At 39.5% G+C, this 16,279-nt stretch overlaps 2 protein-coding genes across 6 annotated transcripts in view; one reads left to right on the top strand and one right to left on the bottom strand.

The window, feature by feature from the left end:
- The first annotated feature begins 4,180 nt into the window (after positions 1 to 4,180).
- ppp1r3db (protein phosphatase 1, regulatory subunit 3Db) lies at positions 4,181 to 10,013 on the top strand. Of its 2 annotated transcripts, XM_067588351.1 has the most exons (3): positions 4,181 to 4,574; positions 4,731 to 4,819; positions 4,988 to 10,013. In XM_067588351.1, the coding sequence occupies exon 3, from the start codon at positions 5,007 to 5,009 to the stop codon at positions 6,063 to 6,065; it is 1,059 nt and encodes a 352-aa protein (XP_067444452.1). In that variant the 5' UTR covers positions 4,181 to 4,574; positions 4,731 to 4,819; positions 4,988 to 5,006; the 3' UTR covers positions 6,066 to 10,013. The 2 variants fall into 2 exon arrangements, with proteins under 2 accessions (XP_067444452.1, XP_067444451.1); XM_067588350.1 differs by having other exon boundaries at positions 4,181 to 4,819.
- phactr3b (phosphatase and actin regulator 3b) overlaps positions 9,084 to 16,279 on the bottom strand; it is a 58,669-nt gene continuing 51,473 nt past the window's right edge. For all 4 annotated transcript variants that reach the window (XM_067588343.1, XM_067588345.1, XM_067588344.1 and 1 more), the window contains exons 9-13: positions 15,050 to 15,105; positions 13,103 to 13,164; positions 12,743 to 12,883; positions 12,303 to 12,379; positions 9,084 to 11,827 (exon numbers count right to left, since the gene is read on the bottom strand). In XM_067588343.1, coding sequence (XP_067444444.1) covers positions 11,812 to 11,827; positions 12,303 to 12,379; positions 12,743 to 12,883; positions 13,103 to 13,164; positions 15,050 to 15,105 — 352 coding nt within the window. In that variant the 3' untranslated portion in view covers positions 9,084 to 11,811. The remainder of the gene's footprint in view (positions 11,828 to 12,302; positions 12,380 to 12,742; positions 12,884 to 13,102; positions 13,165 to 15,049; positions 15,106 to 16,279) is intronic.

Genomic DNA, 16,279 nt, shown 5'->3' with positions numbered 1-16,279 from the left:
AGTAACTAAGTACATTTACTCAAGAACTGTAAGTACAATTTTCAGGTACAAATTCATGATACTTGACATTTCTATTCCACTACATTTTAAAGGGAAATATTGTACTTTTTAGTCAATTATATTTACTTGGCAGCTTTACTTATTAGTAACTTTTCAGATAAAATTTTTACATGAAATAACATATCGTAAAATTTTAAATTACACTGCATTGTAAAAGATGAAACCAGTAGTTCCTAAACTTTTTTTCTGAAATATTTAACAAAGCAAAGACTAGAGAAAAGTCCAAAGTGAATCCATATGTGTGTATCAGAACTTTGTTTTTTTTTCTTCTTTCCTCTCCCATTAATCATCTCACAACCCCTCCCAGGACCACTGGACTCAACTAACTGTATATAAAGTAGTGTAAACTAGCTCCACCTCCAGCAGCTACAACAGTAACATGCTGCTCTAACACTGATGCTTCACCATTAATGATATACTTTATTAAATGTATTTAATATATCAGTCACAAGGGCTGATTTTCTGGAAAAAAAAAAAAATTATTTCAATACTTTAAATGTAGCTGATAATAATACACTTTTACTTAAGTAGGATTTCAAATTCAGGACTTTCACTTGTAATATAATACTTTTACATTGTGGCACTGTTACTTTTATTGATGTAAAGAATCTGAGTACTTTTTCCACCACTCCACACATTCCCTCGTAAATGAATGTGAATCTGTACATTACTGCCAAGACCAGTTTATTTGTTCCCATGGAGCAAGGTCACTTTATAGACCCACTAGGTCACTGTGACCTCCAAACCCACACAGTTCAGTCTTCCCACCTCAGAGAGAAATAGACAAATATCAAGTCAGAGAGATGAAGGCACGTGGAGATAGATGTGGTTACCTTGTTGGACTTTACCAGCCTTCCTGGCACTTGATGGGAGAATTAATCGATCGTATTCTTGTTATTACGTATAAGTGGTTTCCTACTTAGCCTCTTACGAAAAAACCTTAGAAAACACTTTAGTGATTGCTTCAGATACCAGACACATGTAAGACTACTGTAGTGAAATAGTTCAAAGATGTCCAGGTTTTTGCCTTTAGTGTAGATTACAGCTGAAACAATTTGTTGATTTATTGATTAGTCAATTAGCAGAAAATCAGTTGGCTCAGTTCATTGCTTCAGTCATTTTTCAAGCAGAAATGTCAAACATTGAGCTTCTCCATGTGTGAGGATTTGATGCGTTTCTTTGTCATACAGGTAATTCAGTTGAATATGTTTAGGTTTTGGGCTGTTAGTAAGATAAAGTGAGGAATTTGAAGTTGGGCTGCAGCTAATAATTATTTTTGATTGATTGAGTATAATTGAACAAATAATAGAGAAATGCTCATCAGTTTCCTTGAGACAAAAAGTGACATTTTCAACCCCGAAAACTCAACAATATGCAGTTTACAATCATATAAAATAGAGAAAATCTGCTAATTCTAACATTTGAGAGGATGGAACCAGAGAATGTTTGGATTTTTGCTTGAAAAACACTTGACATGATTAATCAGTTATTTAAAAAGTTGCAGATTAATCTGCCAATCGATTTATTGAGTAGTTTACCAATCACTGCCACTCTCATTTAAAGAGAGAAATGAGAAATTATAATGGCATCTTCTCACAGTTTTCTGTATAGGTGTGACTGACCTGCACCTGGTCCAGCAGCATGCCGGCAGTCACCATGCCCAGCCCGGCCAGAAGGTAGGAAGGCAGCACTTGGAGGTAGATCAGCCTGGATGACTCTCTGGAAGAAATGTGGAGTTTCTCCTCCTCCATATTGTCAGGACTACTACTGCTGCTGCTGCTCAGATTCATGTCCGGTGTGCTCAGCTGCCAGCTTTCTGTGCTCATACAAACCAAACTGCTGCCAACTGAATGAGCCCAATACTGTTTGTCTTTCAATCTGTCACCCTGTCCTGCTTGATGTCAGTGACCACTGTCCTTATCTCTGTTATGCAGCTGATTATTGGTGACAGTTTAAGATTCTTTTGTTTAATTGTGACTAATTCCTAGTAGCTTGAAACTGCTCCTCCATGTCAGACATGTAAGGTCAACCCGACATGTAATATCCAATAACTTAGTCATTTTACTCGTTACCTGGTGTGTTCTTAGAAAAACTGATATAAAACAGAAGGAAAATATACTGCCATGTCCAGCTGGAATTGGAGCAGACTCTTGTTCATCCATCTGTCTTTTCCTCTCCCTCTTCAGCACTCTCTCTCTCTCTTGTCTCTGTCACACACATTTCTTCATCATCTCCACCTTTTTCTTCTCTTGTCACTCAATTTCTGACTTCTATCCTCTCTCAGAGGCTCTGTCTTCTTCCATCTCTCCTTGTGGGCTCTGTCCTACAGCGTTTAAAGTCCTCTAAAACACCACTTTTACAGCATAGAAGCACAAAATTAATGAGCTACAATTAAACAAAAACCCAATTGTAAGTAGCATAAATACTGTTCTCATTCCATTCCATGTTTCTCAATAGTCAGGTGTGTTATGTTCAGTGTGAAGGCTACGGTTCAAGATATCTATTTGCTGTTCAAATAAGAATTTAAACCAAAAAAAAAATACTGCAAGGCCAGAGCTGTTTTAGAGAATGATTTTAGAGTAGTGTCCCTACTAGGCCATTGACCACCACACCAAACCATAAAGCATTATATCACATTTAAAAGTTGAGGACAGTTGTCTTTAACACCTGCACCTGTGACCTGATTAATGATTATTCAACCACATGTGTTGTTTGCATATGTGAAAAGATCAGTGTGTGTGTGTGTGTGTGTGTGTGTGTGTGTGTGTGTGTGTAATCTTTCAGTACTGTGAATAGCGCAACTCGGCCAGATGTGCCGAAACACATAATGTAATTCTTGCAAGTCACTGTTTAATTCAGCTCTATGCTCAATATTGAATAGAAAATAATCACAACATGCAATAGCACAACGTGCTGTCATCATAAAAAATAAATTAGATACAGTAGGATATATTCCTACTTGTCAGACTAAGAAACCAGTCTGCCTTGGTGATGGACTTCTGACTTCTGTTTACACTTTCCTGTGCAGGGGTCATCCGCGGGGTGTCGCCCCTCTTTTACCCACATCTCTGCAAATCTGCGAGAACGGAATATTTGTATATCACATTTCAACAAGGCAATCCAAAGTTCTCTACATAAAACATGAAAGGCATCCAGATAGAATGTAAAACCAACACAAGGCTATATAAAAAGAGATTTAAATACAATTTACCCCATTTACTGCGTCATCACGTAGCCTTGACGCGGTGTCATCTCTATTATCAGGCGAGTGCTGACAATGGAAGTTAACTTATGTTTTTGTTGTTGTTTGCACTAATGACTGCTCTCACGTTGCAATGCTTTATTTAGATTTTTAATTGACCTATTTTTATCTTACATATTTGGTCTATGGGTGAAGCAGCATAAATCACTGTGAGGGGAATAAATTTCTTATCCCCACCGGAGATAAAAATAACTCAGCAGATATAAACCGGGGGGGCGTTGAATCGCACCCTGGTTATTTCATATCACCTTTTGTAGCTGACGACTGAGCCCTGAGCTAATTAATGAAAATGCAACAAAACTGATCATTTCAAAAGAAGAATCTCGGTCTAAAAACTAATCTAGGTCGCTAACTTTTCCGTTTGGTGCCATCCACGGTTGGTGCTGGGCCGCTAATGAACAGTGAGGTATGGAGGATCAATCCTGCCAGGAAAAGGAAAAAAATAAATAAATAAATACTCATGCTGGGCCAGATTCAGAATTTCGAGATACTAATTCAGAATTAAGATATAATAGGTCAAGTAATGAGATGAGAGGTTACCAAGTCAAAAATTATTCTATGCCAAGTCAATCTTATGAGATATTAAAGTTTGAGACACTAAGTCAGAATGTTTGGTTTAATAAATTCAAATTATGAGTTAGGCCTACCTGAAATAATGAAATAATAAATCAATCTCTTCCACATTGCAAGTAGTCCTCAATGTTAATAGCCTATAAAAAATATTAATTTATGCAGCTTAAGATGTATCTATCTCAAGGCTGTGTCAAGCTGTCCCTAAGGAGACAAAAGGCTACATTTTACAATTTAATATTCCCACAATATAATGCAAAACAATACAAAACAACACATAGACCCTCAAGCATTACCATACAGTATCACAATGTCAGCAACATTAACAAATTCTACATTTCACGCAGGTATGATTAATCACAGAGTTATTGGATTGCATAACATACAAGGGTTTTCTAAGTTTCTGGGCACTCTGCAAACAGTTCATCTACGGTGACAGTATTTTTCCCCCCACTTTAACCCTGTAAACAGCTGGTAATTCATGCCAGTAACTATAAAGAAGCCACTGCAGGCATTCTCAGAGAACAGCCCACCACTACCTGCTATAAATATTCACTCTACTCCTCCCAGCCCAGTTAAGGTCTCATGTTATATGTCAAGGGCTGAGCTCAAAGGGTGGGAGCCATAGATTGCAGTTTGTCCTCCAGATCTAATTGTTGTTGCAGTCACTGATGACTTCATAGTAAGGTTGCATTGCTGTCTTTGAACTAGATTAGCTGCTGTTGCTGTGTGGCAGTTGCTGCATTATTTTCTGCTCAAGATGTTGAGTTTGGCTTCTGGTGGGGTCATACAGGCATTTGCTGACAGAAGCAGACTCTTGTCTGTCATCTGGTTGCAGTGGGGTTCATATCAAAGTTTTCCAGACAGCGAACAAGGTCGATGCAAGAAACCAGCTGAACAACAACACAAGAAGTCACTGCTGTAAAGGTTTGATCCTTCTTGAACATGTTTAGCATGCAGCAACATTTGCAGTTTTAGATTTCTAAGCATGATGCATGATTTGTCATAAAAAATAGAGTTTGAAACAGGATATTTGCATGTGCAGTGTGAAAAACTGAACAATCAGGTTATGCATTCGTTGGTTTGTTTTTCAAGGTGTGTTTATTTGACAAACATGGATGGGGCTTATGAGAAATGGCAGCACAAAGGTCCTGGTGAGAAGAGTGGGACCCAGCTTCAGTTCATCAGAGGCTCCAGCAGTGTACCTGCCACTAAGACCACCACAATCCGTCTTCGGGATATGTATGATCCCAAGCCTCAAACTGCCAAAGCCCCAGTCCGGATCCGTCCTCCAGGTCCGAGACCTCCCCCTGTAAAGCAACCCGATTTGAAGCAAACCATGGCCACTAAGACCACCACCATCCGTCTTCGGGACGTTTATGATCCCAAGCCTCAAACTGCCAAAGCCCCAGTCCAGATCCGCCCTCCAAGTCCGAGACTTCCCCCTGCAAAGCAACCCGAATTGAAGCAAACCATGGTCAGCGAGCCTCCAACTAAGACGATCATGAGAAGACGAACTAAGTCTCTTCCTTCAACTGCAGAGAAGGAGAAAGACATCAGGAGCGTGCAGGTTCGCTTTGTGGACTCACTGGGGCTTGATTTAGAAGAAGTGAAGGTCTTCAAAGTTAAAGAGCACCCCCTGATACCCCAACATGTCATGTTCAGACTAATGATGAGCTCTGAACTGGCCTTCGGCAAGTCATTGGAGCTTTCCCTGCCTTACTTCAAACCTTGCTTTCCTGAAAATATGGGAGCTCAGCCAGACTTCCTGAAGCGTCTGCGCACCCAGAGTGTGTGCCTCGAGCAGGTCCTGTGTTCTGAGCTGGGGATAACAGGGACTATACAAGTACTAAATTTAGCTTTTGAGAAAGAGGTCACAGTGCATTACTCTTTCACCAACTGGAGAACACAATCAGATACAACAGCATTCTGGGCATCAAGTGGGTCCCGTGAAGAATGCGATGATCCAGAAACAGATATCTTCCGATTTCGTCTGCCTGTGCCACCTTTTATTTTGCAGCCAGGAGCCGTTTTGGAATTTGCCATCTGCTTTTCTGTAAATGGATCTAATTATTGGGACAACAATAATGGGCTCAATTACAAACTGTCATGCCACAGCTACAAGGTGACTGTGCCAAGGGAGTGTGAAGATAGCATGCTGCATTTTACCTGAGTGGCCACATGAGGGAGCTATAACACCTACACATCGACATGGATGGCAACAAGCAACATGTTGTGCAGTAACTATTACCAATGTTTTGCTTAACTTATATTAAGAATGATGGATAATGATGATGGAATTTCACAAAGTAGATTAACTCAAGTACTATACTTAAGTACAATTAAATGTTTCCATTTTATGCTACTTTTTACTTCTATTCCAATACATTCACAAAAGTAAATTGTATGTAATAATAATTATAATAATAAAATAATAATTTTTCTTTACTAGATTTATCTGATAGCCACAGTTACTTGTTACTTTTTGGATTCAAATTTTACATGCAAAACAAATTATCAGTTTATAAATGAAGAATTGTTATACACAAAATTATATTAGTGGTTCAAATTAGCTCCACCTCAACCAGCTATTCAAATGCTGCTTAATTCTGTTTGCTGTGAAAGCTAATGCATCAGTAATAATCAAATAGTATAATGTACAACAAAATTACACTCACCTGCTACATATTGTACTTTTACTTTTGATTGTTACATTTTGCTGATAATACTTTGGCACTTTTACGTAAGTAACCTTTGGAATGCAGGACTTTTACCTGAAATGAAGAATTATAGTGTAGTATTGTTACATTAACTTAAGTAAAGGATCTAAATACTTCCTGCACCCCTGATTAGAAGATGCTCTATTCAGGAAACACTAGAAAAATTCTAGAAATACTAGAGCAGCCAAAGATTTGGGAAACATTAAAGGAGGCCAAGACTTTAGTTCAAAAGGGTAAATGCAGTTAATGAGTGCTGTTTTTTTAGGAGTGATTTGATCATTTAACAACATTGTTTTGCATCAAATATGTGAAGGGGAAGAGTTATAGAGAGTCATAAAAGGACATGGTGAAATTTGAAATATTCCAATTGTAAAAGTCATCAAATGAGGGTTTTTTTTTAAGGACATGGGGGGTTCCTAGTGTTGCAAAATGCATCTGCAAGAAAATACACAAATGATTTTTCTAAAGCTAACAAAGCTAATGCAATTCTTCATCACACAACAGATTCTAATGTATTGTAGTTTAATATAATATACTAGTATGGGCACAGTGAAACACCAACATCTGGTTAGCTTCACCACACATTTGTGGTTCGCCCTTACAGGGATTCACCATCAGTTTAGTACTGCACTTCCACAAAGATGGGGGAACAAAAGAATGGCCAAAATCAACAAAGTAGAGGCTGAGATATCCCGACTTTTAGTCTCTTGTATGAGTCAATGTTCAAAAACACAAGAACCTATATTTCCCATGACGCAACTCAAGAGAGATTTTCATTAAATTCCCCCCTACCACTTCTTTCAAACCCCACACCTCCAGAAAATTCTGAAGCCTGAGCCAATTTAACCTTGATGACATCACTTCAGAACAGGTAACTGAACTTCATGTGTGAAATTGGTGGAGTGCCCCTTTAAAATATTCCTGCTTGGTTTAATTCATGGACGGATTCCTGTGTTCTTGCTGGGCTTGTATTTAAATTAAATTCCTGCCACCTCTGTACAGACCTACAAAGGAATTTGTTCACTTTGCAATTCAACAGTCTGGTGACCCAATTCAATGAGTGATAATCTGAGTGAGACAAACTCATATCTGCTGTTATATACAAAGGTGACACATTGTTGATTTCATACAAGTTAGAGGACTTAATGATCTGTCAGCAGACTGAGCAGCTGTTTGTTGTCAGTGTTTACTTTCCACTATGACTAACAGGGCTTGACCCCATTCTTCCAGGAGCATGTTTTGTTATTGGAGCAGGATTACAGGGAGCAGAGTTAGCTCATCTGTTGCACTGTGACTGGCTCCCTTAGATCCCTTAGTCAGTATTGACCTTTCACCAAAAAGTTTCCACTGATACAAGAGCCCAAATTCCAGACCTGCCTGGCAGGCTGCGATGTGTGGCTCATAGGAGGCATTCTTCCATCTGCGTTAGTCACTGCAGCTGTATGGCATGCTTTAAACCTGATAGCAGCTATTTGAACACCGTCCTCTCCTCCCAAAAAAAAAGTAAGAGAGCATATCAAGCTTTTTATAAATCACCCATCAATCAGAGAAAACTAAAATGAGCAAGGGAATCGTTAAAGGCACAGTCTGTGATTCAAGTACACAGGCCCGTATTTTACAAATATGTGTAGATTTTAATTTTGAAGTTAAACTCCTTCAAGTATCAATGTAAATATAATTTACATTTATGTGGTGAAAAAAAAAACTACTGGGGAATTTTGTCGTTATTTGGATTACTTGATTTGTTAAAAATGTGCATTTACATGAGTGACTGACACGTTATTCTTGAGATAGCAGCTATATCAGTTGTTGCTCCAGGTATGCTTATTATTTTATGTGTAAATTTGGGGCAGTCAGTCAGATGTTACAGTAAAGAGGCACTAGATGACACCATTGCTCAAAGCTAAGATCCTACATCAGGGGTCCACAGATAGGTTCAACCATGGGCCAGTATTTTTTCAGCACTGTTTACTGGGAGGTTAAATCACGTCCCAATATGTTTTTAATATTTATTGATAATTTATTTCTTTTAATTCATTCAAGAATAAATCTGATTTATAAGATAGCTTTAGGTTTGTACCTGAATGAATATATCATCATTTCCAGTAGTGACAGCTAACAAAGTCACTCAGCTTATGTTTGATACTCATTTGGCAAAAAGAGCCTCTTAAACATGAACATGCTGTACATGAGACTAAAAATGCATTATCTTGTCCATACACATTAAACAGTGGGCTGCTTCATTTATGGTTGAAGCAAAGTGCTGTCATTGACACAAATCTGTTCTGGTCAAACAGGCCAAATCATGTTATGTACCTGTGTTAATCATCTCATAAGTTTATAAGATGTTATAAGGTCATATTTATTGGGATTTACATGAGCCTTCTGTTTGTTATTGACTTCAGGTTTATGAAGACTCATGTGCAAGATTTGATGTAATCTATAAAAGGAAAAATATTTTTGTTAGAGAGCCAAATTTGGGCCACAGGGCACTATTTAACTTCCATACATGTTCATTTGAAGCACCTTAAGAGCCTTTTGGTTTCACTTTTTTTTATTTCTAAATGCACCGTTATTTGACCTCCAAGCAATATAAACATTTTTTATTTAACATTTTCTCTTCCTTTTCCTCCTTCACTACTAGAGCGTATGACTCATATAATGATGGGACTCTAAAAGAGACAGTGTCATCTGTAAAATAAAAGACTACTGTGTGTGGTTTAATGCTTGAGTTGTTGGCTAGTTTGTTCCTCATCACATCTTCCCATCACTCATACCTAAGGGCATTCTGCAAAACTTAATCTGTAGTCAATCAATTTGTTAGAAATAAGATACAACTTTCTACAGTTGCTTTTCCTAAAGAAATATGTTCTGGGCTCTGAGTTATTATGATAAATAAGGCATTTCTCAGCAGTTAAATTCAAACTGCAGCACAGCCACAGTACAGCAAAAACAATCTTAGTGCTGAGGCTGTGGCATCTCGTCTACACTTGAAATGTTTCTTATAAACCTTTTACAGTTGCACCAGAAATACAAACAAACATCTCCCCTTTAGTCCTGCCTGGGTTTCTCCACTCTTACATGGTGCTTGCTAGCATGGACATTCTACACTAAGAGTTTTGGAGGTCAGGCCGGTTTTGTTGGGGCATACATCCATGCAGCCTAACAGCACCGTGCCTTTATTTGGGGCTGTCATCTTGCGCTTGTTGCCGGTAGTTATATAAGAAGCCTCCATATTAGGAGCCAACAATGATGTTCGGTCGTGACGTTTGCTGAGGGGACTGGCTGGGATTGAAATGTAAAAATTGAGGCATCATTATGGCTTCCAGTGATTATGAGTTACATCATTAAAACACCATTATGACCTGTGTGTTTTGGAATAAAAGAATCATGTCACTTGTTCTATTTGTTCATTGTGAGTCTCAAGCGTATCACTGATTTTCTCATATGAATGTTTATTTGGAGAGGCAACAATTTGTTAATATAAAAGCTAATGTGTAGATCAAAACAGCAGCCTCTGGGTGCTCAGTGTTGTTCAGTAACACTGACATTGTGTTCTGCTCTTATGCAATGCAGCTAAATGACTGACAGACAAAAAAGGAAATGGTCCAAAATATGATGTGATTTATAATCCAAAGCCTATTTTTAAACCAGAAATTCATCACGCTCACAGTTGGCTAAAAACTGCAGAGCACGGTCAGCAAGTGTGTTCGACCTTCTGAGGGAGACCCGGAAGTCAGGCTATCCCCCTCACACCCATGAGAGCATCCCTTCCTCCCACGCAGATCCACAGGTTCCCAGGCCTGTTCTGGGCCGGACCGGCCACTATCAGCTGTGGTAGCCGCTCATTTCATTACTCCAGACAGCGAGTGGTCCTGGAGTACAGTATGATTTAAACTGGAGCTGCCATCTGTTCCTCCACCAGTGCCAGGATGGAGGCTGTGACTCAGATAACATGCATGTTGATGTCAGAAATGAAGCTAAAAACTGCACCGTCCAATCTGAACATGCCTGACAGAGGCGTTCCCATACAAGGGTTGCTTTTATTTAAAAAAAAAAAATTAATATCAGGTAAGAGGCTTCTACCTTCTGAAAGAGGCTTTTCAGTGACCTTGCGTGCACCTACATCACCTATTGTTATAATGTCTTTGTCTGGGAATAATCAGGAGTTCAGGGAGAAATGTGACGCCAAATCTCAGTAAGCCAGACACAATGGCTTGTTTCTCTCATTGTTGTTACCCTGCCAGTGTGACATGACATAAAAGTTATTATATCAGCAACACACTTCAAACTGGACAAATGCAGTCAGGTGAACTTGTTTTCATGAGGGAATTTAGGCTCTCTAACCTGCTTAATGCTCTACAAATGATGCCAGAGAACAATACACGGCATAATGAAAAGCAGCTAATTGCTGCTTGATTTGACATAACAAGGTGAACTTCACTACAGTTTCATTAGCTGCTTACTAAAGCACACAAATGGGATTACAACCCATTTATGACATACAGTTGGCAATTATCACCCTAATTTCCAAATCACATTTTTAAATTCCACACATTATGGCGTGATAATCATATATGATTTGAAAAAGGCACAAAAATATCACTGCACACAAGACAAACAAAAGTTTCTTACAAATTGAAAACCTGTATTGTGCAGACAATAAATAGTGCTTACAAAGGGATTTTTGTCTCATACACAGACAAGGTTCCTGTTCAAGAACATTTACACTGTTGATATGAAACGCATCATCAACTGAATCAGTGAGACTCAGACACAGCACAGGGATGTGACTACTGATACTGGAGTGGGACTGGTTGACTCGGTCACATGCACGTTTCCTCCCTGTGGCATCGAAAAAAGGGCATCTTTCAAAAGAGTCTGTTTACAAAAAAAAAAAAAAAAAAGAAAACAATAAAAAGTCTTTGCTTGTCTATGGCGAATATATGACCTTGATTCTTCCTGCTCCTCTGACAAAGTGAAGTGAGGGTTAAGGAGATGTTCCTCTGAGCAGAAGTGGAGCTTGCTGCATGCGTCCCCGTCCACTCGCAGCTCCATCTCTAGAGACATAGCCTCTAAGGTTCGCTGGACCCAAATATCAGGACACCCACTGACTGTGGGCCAGGGCGCTGGAAGACTCCGTGCAAGGTCTTCACTGACAGAACCAAATATCAGCAACTCTTCACAGAAGAAACCTTGCTAAGGCCGGTGGAACCTGCGGAGGAGAAAAAAAAGGGGAAAGTGTGAACGTGAGCTAAAATATTCTCATTCATCAATCAAGAGTTCTATTATTAGCCCAGTGGACAGTGCTCTTAAAAGCAGCCAATGGTCTCTCTTCAAAAATTGGGTCTTGCGTAAGCACAACCCCGGCTAATTCAAGGATTTTTTTTTTTTTAGCTCCAGACAGCTACTGCCTTGACACAAGCGAAACGTAAGCTAAATATGTGCAGACATTCATTACAGTGGAGAGGTGGTGAAAAAAAAGGATGCAACTTTGTCATCTCAAGAGGGGTTGAATGCAGCTAAATTTGTCCCTACGCTGCAGGGTGTGTACTCACTGATGTGAAACCCGTCGGATAATGCACCTTTGAGTCTTTGCACAATGTCACACTGACCCTCTTAGACACATCATCTCCTGATGAACAAAGCCGACAAAAAGAGCAAACATAATAACGCGGGATCACGCTGACCTTGTCAGATGCTTGCTCGAAGAATGAACTTCCATCTCATTACTTTTGAACTCGTTTAGCTCCTTCCGTATCGCTGCCTGCGGGGAACAAAAGCAACATCAAGCAAGTGTAAGCCCAGGTGCAGCCCATCATACATAGATGCAGCCGCTCAGGTGCTGCAGCTCAAATCGTGATGTTATGAAAATGGAAAAACATCTGTTGTTTCTGTGCGGATTATGAAAGCTTAACTGGGTTTAATGAAAAGGAAATATTAACCCATCTTTAAACACAATCACAGCATACAAGCGACAAGGAGGTTATATTAGAAACATTACGATTTCACAACAGATGCCAGGATATGGATACTGACTCAAATCCTTATACTAGTATAATATTTTAAAAATCAGTGTAGCTGATCAGGATGCTGTTCTAAAACCACCAGAGAGGGTTTTTTTAGCTACCTTGTCAGCAGCTGACAGTCTGGTCCAGGGCTTGTCAGCTCTCCTGTCATAGTCCTGAGCTTTGGCCACTTCCACATAGTCACTGAAACGGATGAGGATCTTTCTGTCCCGCAGCTCGTCCACTGTCGGCCTCTGGTTCAGCTGGAAAATAAACATAACCGTCAGTGGTATCTCTCAGTCAGCTCATCCATGCATTCATTCAGCAAAGAGATCGCTGATAGAAACTAAATGTGAAAAACAACAGCGGGTTAAGGTATTAAGGTTCTGTTTTGACTGGTTGACAGTCCCCTGTGAGAGCTTGTGTTCTGCCCAAATATGGGATTAAATTGATGAAATTTTAGGGAAATTGCAGCCACCTACCTTTCTGTTGAGCCGCTGTTTGATTTCCCTCCTCTCCTCCTGTTCGGTCTGGTCATTTCTTTCTGTGGACACAAAAAAAAGACAAGTATTATAACAAACTGCAAGTGAACAGCATCAGTTATATTTCCCGTGTTGATGGAGATCAAATGGGAGTGACTTGAATCAGAAATATTTCGCTTTTGGGAGATGCTCAGTCACCGTACCACATGTCAGGTAAATACACTCTCACTGCTTTGATCATGGGACTGGACAGTAGACGGAGTGTGTGATTAACAGAGCTAATATGTCTGATCCTCCTCACAATCAATACTCCCAAGTGAGCCGGTCTGAGTAACACAGGACTCGTGGACTGACTCTGGATCAGCGTTGAGTTAGGGAGTGGGACAGGAGCAGATTAGAGCACTAATAGGATTTATCTTTATTAGATGCAGCAGAGAGATCACTAGATGTCACTTCATTTATTTTTAATCTCTCTCTTCATCCCCCCCCCCCAAAAAAAATATTTGAGCTGTTGAACTAGTTCGGCAGCTTAAAAGGAAGCTGGCACCTGTCGCCGTCTGAGTGCATTTCACTCTCCGGATGAAAGCAGTGCAACAGGAACACGTGATTTTTATTCATTATTTTTTTTTGCATTTTCACTAAAGGCTTTTAGTGAGACTTGAATGTGTGGTTGGGATATTTTGTTCAATGATGTGTTGAGGATCAGGTTCAGTGTCCTGTGTTTAGTGTGAACACATGTTCTTGTGCAGGGAGAGACGGGGGCCTGTGATGAAACAGACAGCTGCTCAGAGGATCACAGGTGGTCCGTCTCCACTGGGAGACACAGTTCAGGACAAATGTGAGACTTCATTCCTCACGTAGACGTTTCATAATTGTTCGGTATTTCCAGGACAGCCAGACTAGTTTACATTGTTTAAAGTGCAACAGTCTGACGCCTTCTCCCTGCAAGAACTATTCATCTGGATAAAACTGTGGCACTGCCTGAACAATGAACTACAGTAAGGATTCAAATATGAGTAAAGAGATACAAGAGTGTTAAAAGTGATACTAATAGGATTATAATCAATTTAGCACCTAATATGACTGAGTGAGTAAATAAATAAATACATATAAATACATATATATCATATTATGGTTTGGGGGATTTTAGGTCATCATTTCGTGAACAAAAAAAGTCATTTGACCATGATGTCTCTATTTGGATTTTCTTGCAAACATGTTAAATAGAATATAGCATCAACTATTGATTATCGATTTTTTTTTATTATTGATTGATCCTCTAATTATTTTCTCAATTAATTTGGTCTATAAAATATGAGAAGAATGTCCATCACAATGTTCCCGAGCCCAGAGTGACGTCTTCAAATGACTTTTTTAGTCTGATAAACAGTCTCGAACCCAAAGATATTCAGTTTGCAATGATATAAAACTGAAAATCCTCACATATGAGAAGGACTGAGAGAATGTTTGAAGTTTCTGCTTGAAAAATGACTCAAACTCTGAACTGATTATTAAAATAATTAAAATAGTTGCTATTTTTTTCAACCATTAATTGATTAATAGACTAATAGGCCTAATTTAAGTAAAAAGTAGGCTACTTACAAAACAACATAATAATCATATTTTTTTAAAGGCTTACAAGTAATCAAAGTAGTGTGAACATCTTGAGATACCCACTTAGCCCCCATCACAATAGTCTGAAGTCACTACACAGATATTAAAGATATACTTTAGAAAGAAACAAACTATAAAGTCAATACAAACTCAGAAAACGCCTGACAGGAATATTATATGAATTATTACGAAATATGTCAAATTTTTCACAGATTTCTCAAAGGAAAACCACAGATCAGCCTGTAGTGATGTTTATCTAACTGTTAGATGACACAGACTGTAGACTGTGTTTAGATTTTCCTCAGAGATAAACATGCTGGTGAAGATACTCACGCTTCAGGATGTTCCGGCTCTCCAGCTCCTCCACGGCCGGCCTCTGGCTCAGTCTCCTGCGGAAAAACACTAAAATTACGTTCTGGACCATTGTGATCCTGCGCTGCCGGGGTTTTCTCTCTTCAACCCCCCCTTTTGGCACAAAGTCTTTTCAGTCCAACACCTCTACTAGCACTTTGGATGCTTGAGCCGGTGTGCAGAGCGCCAAGATCCGCACATCCACAAAGCAAACACCGCGTCCCACCTCGAGTCCAAAGAGCGGCTTGTTTTGTAACAATTAAGGCTCCACATCGGGAAAGAAGTCAGGATGCGCGTTTTATATCGCGCGTCAAAGCCAGTTCAGTAAAGAAAGAGGGGAGACTTTCCCCGGAAAACAGCTTGGATTGAATGTTCCGGTGATGCCGGGATGGAAAGTTAAGAGAGCAGCGTTGGCTGGAGTCCCGGCGGAGCGGCGGCGGTGTGGAGGATGCTGAGCTCTGAGCTGAGAATGAGAGCTGCAGCACAGCCTGCCTCCTTTTACCACATGCACTACACTAATGTGAAGGGGTGGGACTGAGGAGGAGATTCCCTATGCACGCACACACGCACACGCGCACACACAAACACACACACACTGTGGTAGGAGAAAGCACAAGAGTGGGCAGGCTTGTAGGCGGGATAAACCCATCTAACTCAATTTTTCCTTCCATTATCAATCTTTATAGCACAATTCATAATGCTGTGGTAAACTGGAGGGTTTCTGAGAAAACAAACATAATGTCCGCATCACTGAGCAACAGATGTAAAGCATCAGATAATAGCAGAGCAACAGCAGCACAGCTATGGCCTAAATATTTAATAGCTCCTCTGTACAGTAAACTAGGGCTGCGACTACTGATTATGTTCATGATCTGTCAGTTTCTCAATTCAGTCTATAAATGTCTGAAAATACTGAGAGAAAAAAAATTACAATTTCCCAGAAGCTGATGTCTTCACATTTATCATTTTTTGAAGAATAAAAATGCCAAAAACATCCTGGCTGCAGATTCTCAAATGAGATGATTTCATGCTTTCTTCATCATACATTATAGGAAGCTGAATATCTTTGGGGTTTGGATTGTTATTCAGACATCTGAAGGCATCATTCTGAGAATTTGATGGGGCACTTTTCACTATTTGCTGACGTTTTTATAGACAATTAATCGATTAATCAAAAAAATAATCAGCAGATTAATCAATGATGAAAATAAT

This window comes from Thunnus thynnus, chromosome 4 (genome assembly GCF_963924715.1).
Source record: "Thunnus thynnus chromosome 4, fThuThy2.1, whole genome shotgun sequence".
In the NCBI taxonomy this organism is placed as follows: domain Eukaryota; kingdom Metazoa; phylum Chordata; class Actinopteri; order Scombriformes; family Scombridae; genus Thunnus; species Thunnus thynnus.
This window is presented reverse-complemented; position numbering and strand designations above follow the sequence as displayed.